The following is a 26873-nucleotide window of genomic DNA, read 5'->3' on the forward strand; positions in this document are numbered from 1 at the left end:
CCTAGACTTCATTCCCTGGAAAGATGTGCAGGCCTGTGAGGGTTTTAATTGCTGATTCTGTTATGCATTGACAACATCATACTTTTGCACAGCTGCAGTTTTCCTACTGATCATGTATATAGCTCTTCAAGTTTATAACTAGAATAGTTTGTGACATCCCTCCTCTGGACCAGTAATCAAGGAGCCTCAATCCTTACCACTGACATCAGTGAGGAACGTTCCACTTAGAACAAAAATAGATACACACAGTATTTTCAGATGCAGCTCTCTGTACCAAGCACAATTTCCTTTAAGAACACACAGGAAACACACTCCAGTCTTGGCACTAGGCTTTCTCTTCAGGCCCCAAATAAGACTCCACCTTTCTCTCTGCAGAAACCAGTGCTCTGTGTCCCTGTTCTAAGTAGCTGACACACACACACACACACACACACACACACACACACACACACACACACACACACACACACACACACACACACACTCTTTGAGATTTGATTTTAGACATACACTCACCTGGGAAAGGCTGGCACAGATTTGCCTGGTATGCCACCTCCACCCACACTATAAGGTAGATTCACTGCCACCAACCAGCTACTTTAAGGCACTTATCAGGGTACCCAATTACTCTTAGTAAAATGAATGCTTATACAAATAGTAATGTTAACCATTCAGCAAGACTTTCAGGAGCGTGATGCTACAGTGCCACTAAATAAATGCAAGTTCTGTCATGGGTTAAAATATTTTCTAAAAGACCAGGCACAGTGAAAGGTTTAGATATATTTAAAAATAAATAATAGAAAAAAAACATGAGAATACTTGAGTATCTATTTACAATAAACACTAGAGTTTCCATTCACAGAAAACATAAAAAATAACACAGATGGAAAGACTCAGAATGATACAGAAAAATAAACCTTTTAGCTAATTTCACTATATTTTCCTAACTGACTGAAGAATTACTGTTCCCTAGTTAAGTTACGTACTAAAACAAGGCAAGATGAAGTGGGTGAGTGGTCTTGTCAGTTCCAAATCAGAATGCTGAGTACAATTTGTCACATCTCTCACTAGTATCTAAATACAGTTTCAGTGCTGGCTAAGAATGACATCACATCTGGTTATCTGATTCTGTCCTTCCCACACTAACCCCTGACTACAGACTTGAGCCAGGATTTGGCACAAAACACACCTAGAACTTTGCTAAGGCTTATTACAGCATATTGGGACTGCAAAACAATTCCAGCCCTTTCATCCTTCCTGCCAAGACTAAGCAGCCATTCTCTGGCACCCCAGGGTAGCAATTAGTTTCCCACTAAGGACAATAAGAGCAGGATCCCAGCCCAGATGTTGTGTCTCTGGCTGCACTTAGGCCTGTGAGATAAAATATGTATGGCCTAAACCAAGTCATCTAATTTCAGGCTATTTTTCTCAAGGTCAGCTGGGCTGAGAAAAAACCCTTCCCTTCCAGCATCCTCTGTTAACATATATATATTTCATCAGTTACAATACAGTCTGACATACATGTGTATTTTTTTCTGTCCAGAAGGACCCACTGTTGATAAATTTTTTAACACAAGCAACTTTACAAATATATTTTAACACAAGCATATGTACAAGTCAGTTTGATATTCAAATGACATAAAATCCTTTACAAAACTCCAGCTAGGTATGCTGGCATATGTTCCACATACAGTGCACCACTCTGTCTGGCATAGCTGGCACTACCTCACATCATCACATGGGTATCCAGGGGTGCCTTGTTAGTGTCATGTTTCTAGACTTCATCAAGGTTCCTGATCATGTCTATCACAGAAGAATGGTGGGGAAGTTAAATGCATTTGTGGTTAGCTGGACTGGTAATGCTGAGATGGATAAAGGAAAGGCTAATAAAAAGTTCAGACTGCTGGAGTTGAGAACACTAGGCAGTTGAGTATCAGAAGGTGTGGTTCTAGTGTAGTGAACTTAATCATATTCTTGGTATTCTCATTTATACTGAAGTAGAAGCCATAAGTCTGTGTGCATAACACTAAAACTGAAGCGGTGACCAGAAATTTGGTAAATGAAGCTGTTGCCCAACAGCACCTGATATTGACTTGTAGATTGAGCTGAAACTAGGAGTTTAATGGAAGAATGTGCAGGGCTATGCACTTAGAAATGGGAACCTTGTGGAAAACAAACCTAGAGACTGTAAACAGATATAGGTTAGGCAGAGAATGAAAAACATATGGAGGCCATACATTTACCACATGTTGAACTCTTTAAATAAATTTACTTTTGATGCATTTATTTTCTGTCTGACAGCTACAAGATGACACCAATGAGCTAAAATCCATCTGCTTCATTTTATAAACATTTAATGTCATAATATTAGCCTCTCCTCAACCTCTCGGTCCTGCTAAATATGCCTGATGTTTTTGTTGATCTTCCCTGCTTATGCCATGCTTTCTATGCTTTAAAAATATCTGACTGCATGAGAATATCTGAAATGCACAGACTAAAGAGATATGGACCCAAAACTGACTCCTGTGGAACACCTTGATCATAGTCCTTTGCTTTATATTTTTCATCTGTTGTTATCTCTCACCTAACCATTTAGTAATCCTTCTTAACAGTGTGCAACAAAAGACATCAGCATTTTTGCCACTTTGTTCAGTAACAGACTATTTATTTGAATTCCTTTACAGTGGTAGAGCACTGATCTCGATGGACCAATTTCAGTCTCGGCCCAGAAGTATAGAGTTGCAAATAAAGGAGTTCAACATAATGCCATAAGGGTAACATAGCTGAAGTAGAATTGTAATATAGTTATCTACAACACTTGAAGGATTGTGTTGAAACAGTTGAGACTACAGTGCTGTTATGTATTATACTGCAATGCATTCTGTCAAAAGCTGCTGAAAATTTAAAAGTCACATTAGTTTATCTTTTCTGATCCACACATGACATGACAATGGAATTATTTAAAAATGATTGGCAGTGAGAACTGTTACATGTTTTACATATGTCTGTTGATGTAAATTCTACAGATCAGTACTATTTATTTCCTCCAGTAAGTTTTTCAGAAGAAGGGGCTCCATGACCTTTCCTATATTACACACACTAGGTAATAGGTGTATAATTCTTAATACTAGCTCAGTGACAATTTCCTTTGTCAACTAGTTTTACTATAGCATGTTTCCAATATCCTGGTACATGTTTAATGTTATTACATGTTGTGAATGTTACAGGCATTCACATCATCTAATTTAGCAAAGCTCAGTTTTCTATCGTCTTTGGTAATCATAAAATATATGTGCTCCTAGTTTTTACCTTATAGTAATCTGTTTCAATGCTTTAAGCCATATAAATTTACAAAAACAGTTGTAAACAATGTTATGTATATCTACTGCTAGTTTGGTATATCTGCCTCTGCATTTGTGTGTGTATATATTTATTTATGTATATATATATATATATATATATATATATATATATATATATATATATATATATATATATATATATATATATATATATATATATATATATATATATATATATATATATATGGTTCTACCTCACATAAACGAAACCCCAAAACACCGACAACGCAATCACCGAAACCACATAACCGACAGTACAAAAACACGAAATCCCACATGCCCGACAACGAAATAACCGACGGTACACAAACACGAAACCTCATACACTGCACACACCACAATCAACAAACAAAACACATTCTCCGTCCAAAAACCACATACACAACACAAGCACACCAAAATCCCTACAAACCCACACTAAACCTCACATACACAACTACCTACAACCCTAACCCAAACCCTAACCCTAAGGTCCGTCACTACCGCACACTTACCTGGCCCGCTCCCTAACCCTAACTCACTTATCCCGCCCCTAACCCAAACACAATCACTACCGCACACTTACCTGACCCGCTCCCTAACCCTAACTCACTTATCCCGCCCCTAACCCAAACACAATCACTACCGCACACTTACCTGACCCGCCCCCTAACCCTAACTCACTTAACCCTCCCCTATCCCCACAGACCGTCAATATCCACACTTACCTTACTCGCACCCTAACGTCCGTCACTACCGCATACTTACACAGCCTTTTCCCATGTCGGCATCCTCGGCGTCGGTGCTTTCATCCGTCGGGTCGGTCTTCTGCACTGTCGATCTGGGTCCCGTCGCGTCGGTCTTCTGAGCTGTCGATCTTCTGGGGCTTGCGATTTCCGTGTCGATGTTCCGGCGTGTCGTTTAAGTGAGGTAGAACCATATATATATATATATATATATATATATATATATATATATATATATTTTTTTATTTTTATTTATTTTACATTTATTTTACATTTGTTGACCGGGCTAGTCTGGCTGGATACATGTCCATTTTCAGCAGAGGCCCGAGGAGAAAAGCTCCACTATGTACTAGTAAACACATTAAAAATGACAATAAAAGAAAACAAAAGAAACAAAAATTATAAGAATGTAAAGAACAAATTCAATGTAGTGTAGTTACATTTACAGTAGCACGTTAAGAAAAGTAAACAAAACAAAGGAGAAATACAGAAGGGATCCATGATCCCATATTTTTCATAACAGCTATAAGAATCAAAAATATTTACAATATTAAGAATTATGATAAACAATTTGTGCCTGGGCACTAGTTCTAGGAAACAGAAATTGCACAGCAGGGATGATTAATAGGTTTAAAAACAAGGTGAGATGACATGTTGCAGTAATATATCTTATAAAAGTTGAAAGTGACCATGTAGAGAAAAAAGAAAGTCCATTTGAGAGATAGGCGAGCTACAGAGGGTTAGTATTGAGAGAAGAAGGAGAAGTAATGAAGAGAAGTATAAAGAAAGTTAGATGGGAGGTCAGTCTGGATTCAAGCAAGGGCATAGCCAGTGGGATTTGAGATAGTATCTTAGTTGTTTCTTGAAAAGTTGTGATGAGGCCAAAGTAGTCAATTCTGTGGGGAGTTTATTCCAGTATGGGCCAATAGTATTGGTGAACAAGGAGTCGCCTGCCTTATTGTGTGACTTGAGAGTGGCTACTAGCAGTTTGTTTGCAGAGCGAAGGGAAGAGAGATTCTTGTAGGGGGCCACAAGGTTATTGAGTATGGGTGTATTAGTAGGGTTATGGAGAATTTTATATGTGATGACTAATTGATGTAATAGAATAAGATGTTGAAGTTCAAGCCAATCAAGCATTTTGAGATTAACACAATGATGTGTGCAAAATGGGGAACCTGTAGCAAACCTAGCAATGCTGTGGTAGGCCATGGCAAGTTTCTGAAAGTTAGATTTAGAGAGGTTGATAAAAGTTGGGGAGGCGTATAGTAATGTGGAGATGAGATGAGTTTGGGCTAGGGACACTTTAGCAGTTGTTGTTAGAAAGGGTTTAAGTCTGTAGAGGGCTCCTATCTTTTTATTAACAGTTTTGATAGTAAGGTCAATATGGGCGTCAAAGTTCAGTCGATTATCTATTATTACACCTAGTAGTTTAATGGATAAATCAGGTGAGATGAAAGTACCGTTGGTAGATGTAATAGAAAAGGAGAGAGGGGCTGACTTAAGGGTTGGAGAGAATATGAGTAATTTGTTTTTTTTGGGATTAAGGAGGAGATAGATATGTTGGAACCAGTTTTCTGCTGCTGTGAAGACATTTTGGGTGAAGGAATAAAGTTCAGCTGGAGATGCAGCAGAACAGACGAGAGTTGAATCATCTGCATACTGAATACATGTGGATGTTGGGAGAGAGGAGGACAGGTTATTTATAAATATAGAGAAGAGAAGGGGGCCTAAGATTGATCCTTGGGGGACCCCTATTAGGACTGGGAGCTGAGAAGATAGGTGGTTTTCCCAAAGGACCGCCTGTTTTCTTTCTGTCTATATATATATATATATATATATATATATATATATATATATATATATATATATATATATATATACTTCCATGCCTATCTACTTATTATATGGCAGTAACTTCTTTTTGTAACAATTGTTAATATCTGCTATGACTTCGTGGATAGAACAGATGCTAGTTATCTACTGAATGTACTATGTTCTTCATCTGTAACTATGTTTGTAATATTTTAATTGCTAGGATTTTTCATCTGTAACTATGTCTGTAATATTTTAATTTGTGGAGCTTTTCTTTCCGGGCCTCCGCTGAAAATGGACATGCGTCCAGTTGGACATTCCCGGTCAACAAATGTAAATAAATAAATAAATATACCTTAAATCTCCCATAATGGAGGCCCATGGGATATATGCACATGACCACTTATGAACACTGTATGTCTGTAAGTGGTCATTAGTATATATTTTATGGGCCTCTGTTACGGGAGGGTGAAGGTATAACACAGTGAAAACTCTACCTTGGTTGGGTCTTTCTTGTAGTTTTTGCTGAATGGTTTGTCTGTGTGACTTTTTTACCCTTTGATTTGGACATGAATTGGGATATTTTGCAGGTTCCTTAATGTTTATGGATATCAGGCTTGAATTTAAGCTTTGTGTTTCTAAAGTATAGCCAGACAATACACTTATGCTGTTCGAATGAGGTCAGTATAAAGGTCAAAACATGCATATCCACAGCTACTGAGATTTGGCTTTATTGGCCTGACTGTACTCATAAAGAGTTAAAAAGTAAAAACTTTGGGCCATTCAGAAGCCATGCATCTGAAACACTGTCTGCCCTTAGAGCGTCATTTGCATATATCCTTATATTCTAAAAATGAAACCATGTTCTAATGCCCCTGACGAGATGCCCTCCTACTTCCTGAAAATAGCAGCAGAAGCTGTTGCCTACCCTATCTGCATACTAATAAATCGATCAATCTCAGAGTGCCATGTCCCCCAGCTCTGGAAAAAAGCCTTTATTATCCCACTCCATAAAGGAGGCAACAATAATGACATCCCTAACTTCCGACCAATCGCTATCTTATCCCCTATTTCTAAACTTCTCGAAAAATGTATCCACCTAGAACTTCTACCCTACCTCTTAAGTAATAACCTTCTCACTCCCACGCAACATGGATTCTGACCTGTCCACAGCACCACTACCACCCTCCTCTCCTTCCTAGAAACTGTTAATAAGACCCGTGATACCGGTCATATTTTGTCCAGCCTCCTTTTAGACCTTTCAAAAGCCTTCGACACCATTTCTCACAACCTTTTCCTCACTAAACTATCTAAACTAAACCTATCCCACTCCTTTATCAGCTGGTTCACCAGTTACCTATCAAATAGGCAACAAGCAGTCAAGTGGAAAAAAGCTATTTCACCCTTCCTAAATGCTCCGACAGGTGTGCCCCAAGGTTCAATTCTAGGTCTCCTTTTTTTCAGTATCTTCAATAAATGACTTTCACTATGCCATCCCTAACACGAACCTCATCCAATATGCCGGTGACTCAGCAATAATCTGCTCTGCTACCTCTACATCTTCACTAGCAAAATTAACCCAGGACACCTTCTCTTCTACTGAACAATGGATGCTAGACAACCATCTGGCACTCAGTGCAACCAAGACTAAGCTAATGATATTTACCCCTTCTAAAGCTATCACCCTTGACAAAAGTTCATTCTCTGTCACTAGCCAAAATAATGCACTTCTCGAAATAGTCACCACTGCAGAACTATTAGGAGTCCTCATTGATGATAAGCTAAAGTTTGATAACCATATATAAGTAAATATGAAAAAAACACATAAGAAACTTGGCTTACTGTATCGCCACAACCGTTACATCTCTCCTTCCAAAAGGCTTGATCTCGCTACTACTTACCTTATCCCGTCCCTCCTATATGGTGCCTCTATCCTTACTAGTCTACAATCCTCTCTCAAGTCAAAACTCTCCTCATGCTACTACAAAATTTCAAAATTTGTAACTGGCCAGAGATCCTCTACCCATCACTGTATTTCCCTACATCATCTGAACTGGCTTGAGCTACCCAATTATTTCACCTGTAATCAACTTATCCAAGCACACACAATTATTTTTAGCCCCTCTCTCTGCCCCTCCCTTGCCTCTACCTTCGAAATGCATCACCTAATAGATGTCTAAGATCTAACTTACAAAACCTAATAGTATTGCACAAACCTGCCCGTCCACCAGCAAACATCTTCAATCCTTCTGTCTAGCACACCACTGGAATTCTCTCTCACCTTTCATCCATATCACTAACAGTCTCTCTGCCTTCAAAACCTTACTTCACTCATACCTAACTTCATAGTGGGAATGCTCTTGTTCTCATCCTACATAGCTTCCCTTACCTTTCTCACTCCCCACAATCTTTTGTATCTGTAAATAAACCCCTATAGTTTCTATAACTCCTAGCAATTGCAGTAGGAACTATCAGATTGTACAAGAACTGTATTTGCTTATAATGAATTTATCTTGCATCGTACTAATTGCTCCTTGTAATGCCACTACACTACAATGTATTACTATGTTCTTCTTCTTCTAATTTTCTAGTTTGTAATCTTGTACCTTCTATCATTGTATTTGTATTTTGTATTTAGTATTTTTTTGTATTATTCCGGAGCTTTTCTCCCCAGGACTCCATTGACAACAGGCTCCTCATGGCCCAATGGACCATCCTGGCAAACAAACTGCAAATAAATAAATTAATTAATAAATAAATATCCTACGGGCCTCCATTACAGGAGGTTTTACGGTATAACACAGTGAAAACTCTAGCTTGGCTGGGTTATTCTTACAGTTTTTACTTTATATACATTTATATATGTTTATAAATGTCTTCTTATCCTTTCTGTTTGTTCACTAACTTAAAAATAAAATTGCTTGATTACTTTCGCACTGATTTTAATTTTCGTGTTGAAGTAGTTAACTTTGTTTCAGATACTTGTTTTTTCCTGCCCTCTGATTTTAGCAGTGTATTTCTGCACTCAGTCAGCTCTTTTGTTCATTGACATTCATTACCAGTCCAGTTGGAGTGCTTCTTACCAGCAGATAGGCATTTCTTCTCTACCTTAAACCTAAAGATGAAGATTTTAATTTCTGCCAAAATTGTATGCATTTTTATCTTTAAAGATGGTCTTCCCTGAAAGACTTGTAAACTATTCTTTTGTGTTTTTGTAATATGTATGTAGCAACTTGATATTTGGAAGAGACTGGAATACACAGAGCTGCCAAGATGACTATATGTAATAATATCTGTTGCATTCTTAGGTAGTTTACAATGTGGGAAGTGACTGAATGTAAGAATGTGTATTATATGTTTCCTTGGTAGTACACAATATGAGAAGAGACTAAATGAAATAGTCTGTGTGACATGCTTAGCACACAGTATGGGAAGTGTCTGTATGTACGAAGGTGTGTAGCATGCTTTGGTGGTACACAGTGTGGGAATTGACTGTATGTAAAAATGTGTGAGCATGTTTCCTTGGTAATTTACAGTGTGGAATGTGAGTGTACAGAGTAATGTGTGTAGCATGCTTAGGTAGTCTCTAGTATGGAAAGTAACAGTATGCATTAACGTGTGTAACATGGTTAGGTAGTAAAAGTGGTAGAAGTGACTGTAATAATGTGTGCAACATGTTGAGGTAGTACACAGAGTGGGAAGTGATTGTATTTAATAATATATGTGGCATTGTAGGCAGCATACAATGCTGAAGTGACTGTATGTTATAATGTATTTGGTATACTTAGATAATATATAGTTTGGGAAATAATGGCATGTAATAATTTGTGCACTTTGCTTAGGTAAATCACAGTATGGGAAGTGACTATTAAGTAATAATACCTGTGTCATTCTTAGGTGGTATACAGTGTTGGAAGTGACTGAATATAATAATGTGTGTAGCACGTATCCTTGGTGGTGCACAGCGTGGGAAGTGACTGTACTAAGTAATGTGTACAGCATCCTTAGATAGCACATGGTGTCAAAAGTGACTGAATGGAATTAGGAATGCTTAGGTAGCACACATTTTGGGAACTGGCTTAATGTAACAATGAACGTGACATGCTTTGTTGGTATACAGTGTAGAAAGTGACTGTATGTAATATTGTGTGCAACATGCGTAGGTATTTTACAGTGTCAGACGTGACTGTTCGTAATGATACATGTGGCATTTTCCTCAGTAGTTCAGAGTATGGGATGCGACTGTACAGAAAAATATTTGTGGCATGCTTAGTACATAATGAGGGAACTAACTATATGAAATAATGTACGTGTGGCATATTTATATTGCGCACTGTGTGAGAAAATAATTTTATGGAATAATGTGTGCACGTTGCTTAGATAGTCCACATTGTGGGAAGCAGCTTTACAGACTAATATGTGCAGAATGCTTCCTAGTTAGTACACAATGTGGGAAGCATGCTTAGGTAATACACAGTCTGTGAAGTGACTGAATGCAGTATTATATGAAGCATGATTAAGTAGCATACAGTGGGAAGTGACTGGATGTAATAATGCTTGTGGCCTGCTTAGGTAATACACAGTCTATGAAGTGAATGAATGCAGTATTATGTAAAGCATGCGTAAGTAACATACAGTGGGAAGTGACTGACTGCAATAATGATTGTGGCCTGCTTACAGTAGGTAATATACAGTGTGGGAAGTGACTATATGCAATAATGTGTGTGGCTTACCTCCCTGATAGTAAGATTGGGAAGTGACTGTATGCTTTCATGTGTGTGGCATGCTTTTTAGGTTGTACAGTGTTGGATGTGACTGTATGGAAACATTTTTAGGGAATTCATAAAAGTACTGTAACATGTACACCTTTGTATAAACACTGTGGTAACTTTTGTGATCATCAATGGGCCTAACACGGTGCTGCATGATACTCGTGCATGAATATTTGTAGTGCCATTTAAGGCTGAGTCCATGGCTGTGCTGAGTCCGGAAGAGAGGTGTATGCTAATTAGCCATGTGCTCTCCCCCATCCTCCCAGTACCAGTTCCAGGAAGGAATTTGCATGCTGAGCAGTGCTTGTTTCACTTGCTGTTCTCTGCTTAACTATTGCTGATCTCTATCTGCATTTGCTTTTAGATTGGAGTTATTCATTTAAGGTTTGGCAACTTCTGCTTTTTATTTTTTTCATATATTACATTTTGTTTTAGGTTTTATGTTCTTTTTGGATTTTTAAGAGGTCTTGCCTAGGGTCAGTTAGAAAATAATTATTTTGCAGACAGTGAATAACATCCACCTAATTAGTTGGAGGAGTTGAAAAGTGGTATTCCTCATTAAACTACAAATATTCAGTGGCATTGTTATTTAGTTGTAGTGCTTGTTTCACTTGCTGTTCTCTGCCGGAGTATTGCTGATCTCTGTCTGCATTTATTTTCTCCACCCACCTGCACTGCTGCTGTTGTGCTTTTAAACCCACCCCTAGTATAAATCTGATTTTGGACACTCCTCCCAGTCTGATCTCATCAGCTCATTCTATTGAGAACTGAGAGATCAACTGGGAAGGCCCTCCGCTTTATCTTTTAAACTTGAATTATCTATTTTCCTACCTTCCCACTTACTAAAAAAATGCACTTTATTCATCTGCTTTTACTCTATTTGTGTTTTTACAGTGTTCAATTCCATTTAATCTCCTTCTTTTATTACTGCTTGTTAGTAGATTCACTACATTGTAACTGTTATTCTAAGCCGCTTAGTTCTGATTAAAGTACTTTGACTCTAAACTAGTTGTGATGATGTAAGGTATTGCCAGCTATGCCAGGAGTAGGACAACAGTGGATACATAACATATGCCAGCATAGCTAGCTGGAGTTTTGTAAAGAATTATATGTTATTTGTATATCAAACTGATTTGTATAGGTGCTTGTTTTGAAAATGTATCTGTAAACCTGCTTATGTTAAAAATGTATCAACAGTAGGTCCTGCTGGACAGAAAAGAAATAGACCTCTTTGTCAGACTTTATTGTAACTGTTGAATTGAATATATTATAACAGAAGATACTGGAAGAGAAGATGTTAATATCGGTCCAGCTAACTTTGAAAAATAGTCTGAAATTAGATTACCTGGCTTAGGCCATGAAGATTGTATTTTGCAGTTCTGATTGCAGACAGAGACAAAATGTCTGTAAAAATCAGCACTAGGAACCCTACTGTATTGTCCTTAGGGGTGAACTAATTGCTACCCTGGAAGGGTGGAAGTTTTTGAAATGGCTTTATAGCTTCCAGATGCTATAACATCTTAACAAAGCTCTATATGTGTGTATTATGACAAATATGTGCTAGATTTTGGTTCAATGTCTAATAAAGTGGGAGTGTAAAAACCAGAGTCAGATGACCAGATGTATGTGATGTCATTCTGTAATCCAGCGCTGAAATTATGTTTTCATACTAGATGAGACAGAAGTCTCAGTGCAGTTTGTTTTGGAAACCTGACAAAGAAGGACCACTCACCTACATCATCTTGCCTTGCTCTATTAAGTGAACTAGGAAACAGTAATGCTTTAGATCAGTTAGAAAATATATAGTGATATTAGTTAAGTATTGTTTTTCTGAATCTATGTGAGTCTTTCCATTGGTGTTATTTTTAATATTTCCTGTGATTGAAACTCTGGTGTTTATTGTTAATATATATTTAGTATTTTCACATTCTTTTATTATTTATTATTAAATATATTTAAAACTTTCATTGTGGCTGGTCTTTTAGAGAATATTTTAACCTTAGAGAGTACTTATATTTATTTATTGACACTGTGGCCACTCCTGAAAGCATTGCTGCATTGGTCAAACACTACCATTTGTATTAGTATTAATTTTACTCAGTATAATTGGATACAGTGGTAAGAGCCTTAGAGTAGTTGGCTATGGAGTGTTCTGGTGGCAGTATTTACCTTATAGTCTGGGCAGAGGATGCATAGCTGGTAAATGTGTGCCATCCTTTCCCAGGTGCTCATGTGTGTGTGTGCATGAAAATCAAATCTCAAAGAGTATGTGTGTCAGCTACTTGGAGAAGGGACACAGAGCACTGGTTTCACAGAGGGTTGGTGGAGGACTTGGCTTGGAACACTCAGCTGAGGACTCAGCTCTACAGCTATACTCACTGTGCGTTCTTATTTGGGGCCTGGTGATGGAGAAGGAAAAAAGGAAAGTAAATGCAAATAGATATATAAGTAGAAATAGTATGCATGCACGACATACTTTCAAAGGAGTATTGAAAGCACAGTTAGTAAGGGCTAGTAAGCTCAATACTGAAGAGAATAACTTTATACTTCAAGCAAAAGAAATGATGCAAGAATTTAGAAAAAATGGTTATTCCCCCCAATATATAGATGCAATATATAAAGAAGTGGAAACAGGAAGAATGGATAAATATAAGCCAGATTTTGGTAGAGAGACAATACAACAACCACAGAGTTTAGATAGAAGGGAAAGTATAGTGAGATATGTCACCACTTTTAATGTTAATACCAGAGATGTATGTAACATAATAGAAAAAAAATGGCTTGAACCAGGTTTAAACAATGCTGTTAGTTTAAAACCTATATTGGTTAAAAGGAAAAGAGATAATATTTAAATGATGTTATTTATTTACAACATAATGTTTTATGAAACTGCATATGGTTGATTATAAATGTGTTTTAAGTATAATATATTTTAAAATGAATGTTTTTAAATGTAGTTATAAAAGTTGTTGAGGATGAAGTTATTTACATATTTAATTGTTAATTAGTGATGTTAGGCTGGCTGAAACATGTGACATTATTGGCTCCCTATTTAAATGATGATAACGTTTATTGTTCTATTTACTGATGAAGGGTGGTTAACCCGAAAGCTTTGCATTAAACTTTGGCGTTTAATAGTGTGTTCGATGGAGAAGGAAGCGCAGCCCCAGGACAGGAGTGTGTTTCCTGAGCTTGGTGCAGAGAGCTGCATCTGGAAATACTGTGTGTTTCCAGTTTTGTTCCAAATGAATGTCCCTCACTGGTGTCCATGGTGAGGATTGAGACTCCTTGATCACTTGCCCAGAGGGGGGACATCACATATTGGTGCGCAGTGGTGGGATATTAATTGAACTTCTGTAACCTGTAGGTAGTTGTTATTGAAGGTGTGTGTACTGTCTGCAGCCACAAGATAAACATGTAGAGTTTCATTTTCACAACAGTTTTATTTTATTTTTGTTAGTTTAGTTTAGTTTAGTCAGGGAAAGCAGGCAAAGATTTCAGCAGAGGATTATGGCAAGCTGCAAAAGAACCAGTTGGCCAAGGTGTGTGAAGCCAAAGAATTGCTGCATGCCAACCTGGTTTAAGAAAAAATGATTTCAGCCTTAGTCACAGCTGTAGTCCAGACCAGCAACCAGGAGGATAACCAGTCTAGCGATGGGGATTTACAGCCCACAGAAACAGGACAGTTCATCTTTTCCTCAGAGGGATTAAAAATCCATCTGGAGTTAAAGAGACTTGAACTTGAAGCCAAATGTTTGGAATTAAAATCAGCAGTGAGACTGCACCATTTGGAGGTCAAAGATAATGAGAAATAGTGCCAACTTAAGAGGGAGAGTCTGATTCTTCATCAGGGACATGGAGGTAATGGGGAAGGGAATAACTAAACCCCAGAAGCAATAAAGGTCAGTAAATTTATTCCACAGTTTACAGAGAGTGATTTATTTTATTTTATTTTTTTATTCATATATTTGAAAGAGTATATAAACAGTGTAATGTTGACCAAGGGCTGTGGGTACGGTTCCTGAACCCCTTACTCCATGATAAAGCTGTACATGCTGTTTCTAAATTGTCAGATACTGATTGTTTAAACTATGATAAAGTTAAGCAATGTTTATTGAAACATTTTATGTTAACACCTGAAGCTTAAAGAAAAAAATGTTTTGTGAGCATAGACGCAAGGCAGATGAAAGTGTATGTGATTAAATTGCTGAGTTAAGCACTTGTTTTCATAGGTGGGTGCGTGGGTGTCAGGTCACCACTTTTGAAAGGCTGCAGACATTTGGTGAGGGAAGAAGCCCTTAGCACTTTGCCTGGGGACATGAGAATTTGGTTGGCAGACTGGGAGTGTAACTCTGCAGATGAGCTGGGGAAAAATGGGATCTCTAATTAGCAAGCAGGGCATCACTGCACAGGAAGGGGATACCCAGTGCTGCACATGGATATAAGGGAATCCATGGTGGGCAGACTAAACCACCCCAATAAAGTTCACCAGTGACAGGGGAAGTCACTAGTTCAGGTACATGGCCAGTATCAAGGGGTAGATATTTTAAATGTAACCAGTGGGACCAGGTAGTATGTAGATGCCCATGGAAGCAAGGTGAGGAACAAAAGGTGGGGGAACCAGCAAGTGGGAATAACAGTATGTCAGTGGTAAGTTGTCTGGAGACAACAGGGGTACCAGACTATCACCAGAGTTTATATCCTATCTTAGTGAATGGAAAACAGCCTATTGCTAATAGAGACACAGTCTCTGACATAGCCATTGTGAAGCCTGCAGTGGTTAAAGAGGAGCAGTATTTGCTTGGGCAGTGTACTCTAGTCAGAGCTTTAGGAGGTATCCCATTCCAAATGCCTTTGCCCAGGCTTCACCTTGACTAGGAGGGTGGACAAGGAAGCATGCAAGTAGGCATATTTGAAGATATCCCTGCAGATGGCCTGCTAGGGAATGATTTAGATAATGCAGTGCCTTGTGTGCATGCAGTTAGACACAGCCAGGATTGGAGACACGCATGTGGGTCTGGTAGCCTGGGGATGGCCAAGACAGACCTCACGCCAGGGCTTGTGATGTGGCTATTTTAGGGAGGGAGCTACCCTGTAGCAGTGAGCCTGAAGGTGAGCCACAGCTGCTGGTAGGTACTGATATTCCCTTGGACAGAGTGACTGCAAGGGCAGAGATGAGTGGTAGTACCCAGGCTGACAATGAAGCACCAGGCTTCCTGGGGAAGGGGAGCTGGGAAGGGTCACAAATATAGAGTTGAGATAGGCTCAGCTCTTCGACCTTACATTAAAAGGCTTGAGAGATGTACCCAGGGAGGCACCTTATTATCAAGGAAAAGGGGAATCTGTATATTGGAACAAAGGGCTACTGTATAAAGAGTGGATCACTAAATGAGGGCTTGAGGGTGAGATAATGCTTCATTTGGTAGTGCCCAGAACCTACTGTCTGGCACTTGTAGCCATAGCCTATGACATTGCTTTTGCAGTTCATATGAGCATAAAGTATATCAAGAGACATATTATGCAGAACTTTCACTATGCTGGGATTGCAAGGGATGTAGCAGGGTACTGCAGGACCTGTGAGCAGTGCCAAAAAGTAGGCAAGGCAGGAGTTATGGCCAAGGCTCCTTCGATGCCTTTGCCTGTGATTGAGAAGCAGTTTCAGAGGGTAGCTATGGATATTGGGGCCTCTGAATACCCCAAGTTCAGAGGGGAAAGTATATCCTGGTGGCAGTAGATTATGCTACTAGATACCCTGAGTTGGTGGTTCTGTCCTCCATCAAAGCAGAGATTGTGGCAAATGCTTTGTTAGAGATTTTCAGCAGGGTAGGTTTCCTGAGAGAAATACTGACAGACAGAGGTGCCCATTTCATGTCAGACTTGCTGGCTTGTCTGTGGAAAAGCTGTAGGGTGAAGCACCTAAAGACCACCCCCTACCATCCCCAGATTAATGGTCTTGTGGAGAGGTTAAACTGTACCCTAAAGACCATGCTATGGACATTTGCAAACCAGTTTACGAGAGAGTAGGACAAATATTTGCCTCATCTGCTGTTTGTGTACAGAGAGGTATCCCAGGAATCCACAGTTTTTTTACCCTTTGAGTTGTATGGGCATAGGGTGAGGGGATGATTCGCAATGAGTTTGAGGGTGATTGTGAATCTCACAAGGAGACTGTTGTGGCATATGTCCTAAAACCTCAAGAGAAGACTTAGGGAGCTAAAGGGGTTGGCTCAGGAGAACCTGGCAGGAGCCCAACAACAGAAAAAGGTCTGGTATGACAAGAATTCTCAAGCCCAAGAGTATGCTGTGGGACAGCAGGTTACGGTTGTCATTCCTGTCAGACACAATAAGCTGCAGGCAGCTTAGGAGGGACCCTTCATATTGTTAAGGAAGGTCAGTTATGTTAACTACTTGGTAGAACTTTTAGGAAGGGGGCAGGGGCACAAACTGTACCATGTTAACATGATGAAGCCTTACCATAATAGGTTGGTCATGGTGCTGAGTATTTGCAGTAGGAGGCAGGAGGAGTCTAAGGGAGATCTATGGCTACAATGAGCCAGCCAGCAAAATGCAGTGTTACTAAGGTGAAGCCTAGGGTTGCAGGCACATGACACGGACAATGCAGCACTGTAGTGGGGTCAGCAATGCCAATGCAGATGGGTTCTCAAGACAGGGCATGGTTTAATATATTCTCAGACAAGCCCTTTCCTCTCAAGCAATGTTTCTCAAGGGTCACTTGAAAAACTAGCTTGAGTCTTCAAAGAGGGTGAGAGATGTGACAATGTGAGGTATTGCCAGCTGTGCCAGGAGAAGTAGGGCAGTCGATGTAAAACTTATGCCAGCATAGCTAGCTGTAGTTTTGTTAAGAATTATATGTCATTTGTACGTCAAACTGATTGGTACAGATACTTGTGTTGAAAAATGTATTTGTAAAGCTGCTTGTGTTACAATGTACCAACAGTGTGTACTGCTGAACAGCAAAGAAATACACCTGTATGTTAGACTGTATTATAACTGTTGAAATTAATATTGTAACAGATGATACTGGAAGAGAAGAGGTTAAGCTCAGCTCCAGCTAACTTTGAAAGATAGTTTGAAATTAAATTACTTAATTTAGGCCATAAAGACTGTATGTTACCATTCTGATTGCAGCCAGAGACAAAATGTTTGGGAAAAGAAGGACTAGGAATCCAGCTGTATTGTCTCTAGCAGGGAACTAATTGCTTGTTTTAGTTCAGTGGATCCTGTCTGAATCCTGGTTGGTTGTCCTGCACACTACTACAGCACCAGAAATGAGAAGGAGAGACTTTTTGCTGAGCATAAGTACCTTTTTGCCTTTTCTGGACTGCTTTCCTAACCGCACTTCTAAAAAGCCATTTTAAAGTAGACTTGCTACTATTTCTACTGTATCTTACTGTTTAAATCATTTTACTGTTTGTGCACTTGCTGTCTGCTTAAATTCAAAGTTTAAACTGCATTTACTGTTGTAAGCTACACACTCAAGTGTGATAGCCTTTTCTGTTCTTATTTACTGTTTAATTGTATTTTTCTGCTCTTAAAAACAAAAAAAATTACTATCTGTTTACTCATTTCCCACCTTTTTCTATACTAGAATAGTCCGGATCCCAGATTTGCTGGTTTCAAGACTTTATTTTTGTGTTTGTGAGTTGTCCAGATCTTGCTGTGGTAGGGGAAAGTCTTTCTGCTTATCAGTGGGAGTGATAAGCATTGTGCTGCCTATCTGTCGCTAGAGGAGTGTTTTTTAGCTCAGGAATGGTACCTCATTGGCCATTTGGGGCTGCTTTATATCCCTTTCAACTTTCTGGCTTAAAAAAACATTTTTGAGCGGGTTTGTGCTTGTTTTAGCTCAGTGGATACTGTTTGGGCATCCTGCAGACTACTACAAAACCAGGAATGAGAAGGAGAGACTTTTTGCTGATTATAAGTACCTTTTTGGCTTTTCTTGACTGTTTTTGATAACCACACTTCTAAAAAGCCATTTTAAAGTACTCTTGCTACTATTTCTACTGTATTTTACTATTTAAATTGTTTTATTGTTTGTGCACTTGCTTTCTGCTTAAATTCAAAGTTTAAACTGCATTTACTGTTGTAGGCTACAAACTCAAGTGTGATAGCCTTTTCTGTGCTTATTTACTGTTTAACTGCATTTTTCTAACTTTAAAAACAAAAAAAATACTATCTGCTTACTCGTTTCCCAGCTGTTTCTATACTAGAATAGTCTGGATCCCAGATTTGCTGGTTTTAAGGCTTTATTTTTGTGTTTCTGAGTTCTCCAGACCTTGCAGTGGTAGAAGGAATTCTTTCTGCTTATCAGTGGGAGTGGTAAGCATTGAGCTGCCTATCTGTCGGTAGAGGAGAGGCTTTCAGCTCAGGAATTGTATCTTATTGGCTCTCTGGGGCTGCTTTCTATCCCTTTCAACTTTCTGGCTTCAAAACCCATGTTTGCATGGGTTTGCACTTGTTTTAGCTCAGAGGATTCTGTTTGGGTGTCCTGCAGACTACTATAGCACCAGAAATGAAAAGGAGAGACATTTTGCTGATTATAAGTACCTTTTTTGCTTTTCATGACTGTTTTTGCTATCCACACTTCTAAAAAGCGATTGTAAAGTAGTCTTGCTACTATTTATACTGTATTTTACTGTTTAAATCTTTTTACTGTTTGTGCACTTGGGTTCTGCTTAAATTCAAAGTTTAAACTGCATTTACTGTTGTAGGCTACACACTCAAGTGTGACAGCCTTTTCTGTTTAATTGCAGTTTTCTGACCTTTGGGGCTGCTTTCTATCCCTTTCAACTTTCTGGCTTAAAAACCTGTGTTTGCACAGGTATAAGCGTCACGCAGAGCCACTTAGCTAGGGTTAAATTATTACTGGTGCCAGAAAGTCTGCTCTTTGAATTTTCCCGTAGAACTAGCCAGTTTTCCAGTTGTAGCACTCAAACCTGATTCTTTGAGCTCAGCACTTGCTTAGAACTCGTTGTAAGCACTAGATATTCTGCAAATTGCTACAGCACTCAACTTTCCTTACTAAGTAAAGAGGAAAACAGTTCTAGTACTTAAATAATAAGCACCTATCCAGGCATGTGTAAAGGTCAGCTCCCGGTATTTTCTCCTGTCCACCTGGTGAATTTAGGCATCTTGGGGCAATGTAGCTATTGCCTCATGTACACAGCCAACCCTCTTCTCCTGCCACCCAACACTACAACCTGTGAGAGATGCACTTATATAGCCAAGCTGGAAGCCAAGCTCTCTCCAGCCAAGACTGGACTAGTTAGTCAAGAGGAGGAGGTAAACACCCACACCACGCACAACACATAGTCCTTCAAAGCCTACACCACCAAAACCCACACATAGTAACACAAAACACACACTTAAATTCACAGAGGTTTTTAATAAAAATCTGTCCAAGCAACAGAGATCTCAAGCTGAAACACAAACAACCACCCCCCCAGCACAACCCAAGTGACACATAGCTCACAAAACCAGTGTGCCACTCAACCCCAGCCCCTAAGGAAAAACAACGTACCCAATATACTAGTTACAGGCGACTATATAGTCAGGCACACTGATGTCCCACTCACCAGGCTAAACAAGGAGAAAATTACAGTCAGCTGCCTGTCGGGTGCCAGGATCTGCCACATAATGCATGCACTCAGGTCACTCCACAACAAGTAGAAATATGACTCTGTCATTGTCCATATTGGAGTGAATGACCTGAGATGTACCTCCCTGAACTACATGAAAAGAGACATGGAGGAGCTCTCGGATCTTGTAGCCCAGGCAAGTATGACCCTAGCCCTGAGTAGCATCCTGCCATTGCCCAGAATAATACCACAGTACAAGGACAAAATGATTGACTTCAACAATTGGCTAAGCTTCTGGCATCATTCTAAAAGAATCCAGTATCTGTCTGCCTGGAATGACATGATTAACAGACCACCATGCTTTGCCAGAGGTGGCCTGCACCTGTTGCCCCTGGGATTCCAGATACTGGCTAATGCTCTTGCCACCCCTATAATGCCCTTTTTAAGGAGGGTTCAAATGACAAAATTACAACCGTAACAGGTACAAGCAAGCAAAATCTGAGGGTAATGCTACTGAACACTAGAAGTCTAAACCTCAAAATGCACTCAGTCAAGGCACTCCTTAAAATGGAGAACATCAACATCCGTGCAGTGATAGAGACCTAGTTCAAGGCTCCAGAGTGCACCCCTGCAATACCAGGCTACAATTCATACCACACTTTTCGTCCACCTAACCTGGACTGAAACACTAAATGTGGAGGAGTGTCCATATTCACCAAGGATATTCACACCTCCAGGCTAGTTTCCCAGCATAATGCATCCGAGATTCTCCAGATGCACCTAACACTAGGCAAGACTGCAATCCATATTGTAGCTTGCTCAGATCCCCCACCTTGCCCCATGATCCCCACTCCACTTTTCTTGATATATTGGAAAATATTAAGGTACAACCAAATACCCTAATACTGGGTGACTTCAACTATCTTGCCATTAACTGGGAAAACTGCTAATGTACCAGCACATTTGCTCAACAATTTTTGGAATTCATAAATTCCAATGCCTTGGATCAGCTTATCCGTACCCCCACCAGGGGCACCAGTATCCTAGATCTGGTCATTACCAACAAGGGTGACCGATGCTCCACACCAGAGGTCAGCTCCTCATTGGTCAGGTCCGACCATAAGCTAATCGCCATAGACATCAACATCCCCTCCATCTCCCATTAAGGTAACCACCATAAAAAAATTCTCCAAAGCCAACTTCATGCTTCTCAAGACAGAAGTGGCAAACATCACAACACCCATGCAGACGGGAAGTAGAAGTACGACTGCTGAATCACACACCAATGCACTGTATGAACACATACACGAGTGCATGGACCGTGCCATCCCAAATAGAACCAAGAAGTTCTCCTCCAAGAAAAGGAAGCCAATCTAGTGGTCCCCTGCCATAAACAAACTCTACAACAGAAGGAAGAAACTGTTGCAAAAATGTGTAAAATCCCAAGATTGGAAAAACCCCCTTGTCAGCCTCAGTAAGAAGCTGAGATCCCTCATAAAATCCTCCAAAGCTAGTTATGAAAACAAAATTGCTACAGATTCTAAAGACAACCACAAGGCATTCTATAGTTATGTCAAGAATCTCAGTGACAACACTCAGATCTGCTCTGAGTTACAGCAAAAATGGCACTAAATATACAGAACCAACTGATATTGCCAACATCCTGTCAGATAGATTCAGTGGTAACTTTACCCCCTAAAGGGCCCATCTCAATAATGGAAGAATGCCAAGTCCCGGTAATCATGGCCACACAGGTAAAAACCTCACTCTCCAAAGCCAAGAATGCAGCATCCATGGGACCTGACAACATCCCTGGCTGTGTCTTGCATGAACTACAAAATTAACTGTCACCCCACCTAAGTACCATGTTCATTCAAAGCCTCACTTCCGGCTTTGTGCCTGCTGAATGGCACACAGCTACAGTTATCCCACTCCACAATGGGGATCTACCACGGACCACAGGATCTTCCACCCCATTAGCCTGATGAGCCTGATCTGCAAGGCCATTGAACGTATCATCATGGAACCTATAAACAAAGACATAGGTAACCTTCAAACTCTGGACCCCACCCGGGTTGGGTTTGTGAAAGGGAGATCATGTCTCCTAAACCTGATTGACTTCTTTGAAGCAGTCACCAGAGCTGTGGATGAGGGTAAGGTGGTTCTCACAGCCTATCTAGATCTCGCCAAGGCATTCAACACCATCCCCCACTCTGGAATTATAGATAAACTCACTAAACTAGGTATAAATCCCTATGTCACAAGATGGTTGCCAAATGGCTCACTAACAGAACCCACAACTTGAAAGTAACTGACTCCAAATCCGACTCCAGACCAGTGACAGTGGAGTACCACAGGGTTCAGTTCTGGGTCCACTCCTGTTTGGCATCTACTTCTCTGAAGTTCAGGCCAACACAGAGGGTCTATGACTAACAAAGTTCACAGATGACTGCAAACTGGGAGCCATTATTGAATCCCCAAATGATGTGAACATTCTACAAAAGGGCTTCACTGAGACAGATGCCTGGTGTCAAAGCCATGGCCTCAAGCTCAACTGCAAAAATTGCATAGTCATCCCCTTTGGGAAAAACCCTGCACCCGTGAACTACAACATAGGCAGTAGTCCACTTAACACCAAAAGTGTGATAAGAGACCTTGGGACACAGGTGGACAGTAGTCTCTCCTTTGATAACCACATCGCCACAGTAGTCCGGAAATACTTCTACATGGCACACCTCGTCACAAAAGGTTTCTCATCCAGAAAAAAGGAGGTCATTGTTCCTCTCTACTCATCCATCATTAGACCTATTATAGAGTACAATGCCCCATTTGGTATGTACCCCACAAGACATTTACAACAACTGGAAAGGCCACAGAAATACCTCACAAAGAGGATCACTGGCCTCAAACAAATGCCCTATGCAGACCATCTCAAACAACTTCAGTTCTACTCTGTCGTATATCACCTACTCAGAGGTGATCTCTGCCTAACCTACAAAGCCATGTCAAACCCAGAGCTATTGGACATGCTACACTTAAAGAAATCCCAATCCCTTTGAGGCACATGCTCCAGGGACCTAAACCTTGTCACCACAATAAACAAAACATGCTGGAGTGATAAGTTCTCATCCCAGAGACTCCCCATACTCTGGAACAGACTGCTGATTCATGTCAAGCAGAGCACCTCATTAGCCCTCTTTAAGAAAAATCTTGACAATTGGATGGGAAATAGGAAATTCACCCTGGGTATCACTTCTGTGGCTCTGCTCGACATGGGCACAGAAAAATAATTTTTTGGGTGGCAAAAGCCAGGAAATCTTTATAGCAAGGCTTATATAGACTTTAGGGCCTATAACGTAGTACCTACATATGAACCTATAAACTATGAACCTACCCTGGAAGGGTGGAAGTGTTGAAATGATTTTATGACTTCCAGAAGTTGCAACAGATCTTAGCAAAGCCCTATGTGTGTGTGTGTATTATTGACACATATATGGTAAATTCTGTCAGCTTCTAGTAAAGAGGGGTAGTATGGGACCCAGAAGTCAGATGACCAGATGTATGTGATGTCATTCTGTAATCCTGGACAAAAATAATGTTTTAATACTAGATGAGACTGAAGTCTCAGAGCATTCTCTTTTTGAAATATGAGAAACAAGGAAGACCGTCCTCACCTACTTCACCTTGCCTTGGTCTAGTAAGTGACCAGGGAATAGTCATTTTGTAGATCAGTCAGAAAAATATAGTGAGATTAATTAAGAACTGTTTTTGTGTATCTGTATGAATCTGTTCTTCTGTTTTATTTTAATATTTCCTGTGATTGAAATACTGGTGTTTATTGTAAATAGATTGTTTAGTATTTTCATGTACTTTTATTATTCATTATTAAATATATTTAAAATTTTCTTTGTGGCTGGTCCTTTAGAGAATATTTTAAACTTTGAGAGTACTGATATCTATCTGGTGACTCTGTGGCCACTCCTGAAAGCCTTACTGCATTGATCAAACACTATCATTTGCATTAATATTAACTGGGTACCCTTGTAAGAGCCTTAGAGTAGCTGGCTTTGGAGAGTCTGGTGGCAGTGTTACTCCCTTATAGTCTGGGCAGAAGGGGGGCATAGCTAGTAAATATGTGCTAACCTTTCCCAAGTGTGTGTGTGCGTGTGTGTGTGCGTGTGTGTGTGCGTGTGTGTGTGCGTGTGCATGTGCGTGTGTGTGTGTGTGTGTGTGTGTGTGTGTGTGAAAATCAAATTTCAGAGAGAGTGTGTGTGTGTGTGTGTGTGTCAGCTGCTTGGAGCAGGGACACAGAGCTCTGGTTCACAGAGAAAGTGGTGGAGGACTTGGCTTGGACACTCAGTTGAGGACTCAGCTCTACAGGTTTATCAGTGGGGAGTCTTACTGGGGACCTGGAGAGAGAGAGATAGAAACCCAGACCTCAGACTGAGTGTATTCCCTGTGTGCTCTTAAGGGAAATTGTGCTTGATGCAGAGAGCTGCATCTGGAAATACTGTGTGTATCTATTTTTGTTCCAGGTGAACATTCCTCTCCAGTGTCAGTGTTGAGGATTAAAGCTTCTTGATTACTGGCCTAGAGGGGGGATGTCACACCTTGCAGTCTGATAAAGGCCATGCCATGGTCTTAATGAGTGTGTCTCTTTAAAGGCTCATTTGTGTTCTAAGAGTTTGCACAGGATTATTCTGATAGGCTATACAACTTAACTGCATGTTTAAATCAGCTCTGTGTAGCAGTTACTCAATGGTCTGATGAAGCAGCTGTGTTTTATATGTATTTTTCTTTATTTTTATATGGTGTTTTAAGTTTGGATTAAATATTTTTAACCTGCACATTGTGACTGTGTGCCAGTCTGCTTTTTTTGCTGTTTTTTTCCCCAAAAGAACATATTGTTAAATTTACAGCAGATGTTTCCTCCTAGTATTGGTTTCATAAATAAACTATTGTTATTAAATTGCTGAGTGGGGAGTGACAAATATTATTGCATTTCAATCCAAAGCACTTTGTATCTTTGTTCTTGCAGAGCCTTTTCAGCAAAAATGCCTTATACTAAACTACATAGTATGGGATTGCTTAATGTATTTAATTTTTTATCATAGAACATCCCAATGCATAACTCTGTGACAGGACAAATGGGAGTGCCTGCCCCTCATCAACTTCCGAATAGCCGTATGCCAAACCATGATAGCAATGTGGTGATCCAGCAAGCAGTACCTTCCCCCCAGTCCAATTCAGTCATAACCCAGGCACCGTCTACAAACAGGCAAATAGGGTAAGTCAGCACTGTTTCCTTGGTGTTTTCATTCTACAGAGGTTTTTTTTTTTTTATGGATGTTAATTTGTACTGCTATGGTGAAGAAACATCTTGATGTCTTCAGATTTCTTCCATGGAGCATGTTTTGTTCTTTGGTCATATGACAGAGTCCTGCATTGATGTTAGTCTTTGCCCACCATTATTTCATTTATTATTATTATTCCTGTTTTGATAGCAGAAAAGGAGACTGGCATTTCACTTCATTTGCAGGCTTCACTCTCTCACACGCCCTTGAGTGAGACAACAGTGTTTTAAACAATGCAGCTTATAACACAGCAAAGTTTATCTACTTCTTTTCCATTTACTATCATTGTCATTTGCCTGAAGAAAATATAGCTTTGATATAATAAGAGCAACTAAAAGTGGTTATGCCGAAAAAAAAGTTGGCTTGTGTGAATGACATATTCATTTTTTTTTTTATTTTGCTGTTAAACTTTTATAGAATAATATTAATGCCTTGCCAGTACCCACCATTAGGCCTTACCTCCCTCTTCAAGGAGTAGCATACCAGTCATTAACAGTTGTCTAACTCCTTGAAGGAAGAAAGTGTGTCACATTGCTTAATTTGGAGTGGAGGTTTGTTTCAGAGAAGGGTAAGAGCTGTATGACAAATCTGTCTCTCCTCAATGTTTTGTTTATTTGATGAAGCAAGTTTAGATCCCTTGTTCTAATGTTAGTGGTACTATTATTCAACAAATCACCAAAGCCTCCACGATAGCAGCAAATATTATTTTATTAAGATAAAATCTAACAATGCGCTTCTTCAGGTTACAAATTTTAAATGACATGAGTTCATTTTATATAGTAAATTATGCACCCAATTAATTAAAATTCTATCAATTAACCATTAAGAATCAGTGATTATCACTAATAGTTAGAATCAAGCCCTTATATGGAAAGCATTTCCTGTGGTGAAAACTCTTTGAAAGAATTATACAACAACTTTCAGTATAAATATATACCAGATAACTGCAAGTGTAAGCTAAAGAAGTTCAACATCCTTTAACCTTATATCCGTTCGGATAGTCTCCGTGGTGGATTAAAGTATGTTATAACATTTTCTTACAAAGAAATTAATCAACAACAAGAATCTTATGTTGCATTAATTCTGTTGTAAACCACAAAATGAAGTGCTATACTTTGATATTTATATGTAAGGACACCACATGAACTTTTGTATTAAAAAGAAATAGTATATATATAGAAAAAATCCATGATGCAAAAAGGTATCATTGCCTAAATGTAATATATCTGTATAAAAAGTATGCATAGTA

General features: G+C 39.5%; 1 protein-coding gene across 2 annotated transcripts in view; it reads left to right on the plus strand.

Moving 5' to 3' along the window:
- The window catches only part of CREB5 (cAMP responsive element binding protein 5), a 1721100-nt gene that overhangs the window by 626060 nt on the left and 1068167 nt on the right, over positions 1-26873 (plus strand). For both annotated transcript variants that reach the window (XM_044066812.1, XM_044066813.1), the window contains exon 6: positions 25385-25557. In XM_044066812.1, coding sequence (XP_043922747.1) covers positions 25385-25557 — 173 coding nt within the window. The remainder of the gene's footprint in view (positions 1-25384; positions 25558-26873) is intronic.

Source organism: Protopterus annectens, chromosome 3.part1, assembly GCF_019279795.1.
Source record: "Protopterus annectens isolate FY-2018-M chromosome 3.part1, PAN1.0, whole genome shotgun sequence".
In the NCBI taxonomy this organism is placed as follows: Eukaryota; Metazoa; Chordata; order Ceratodontiformes; family Protopteridae; genus Protopterus; species Protopterus annectens.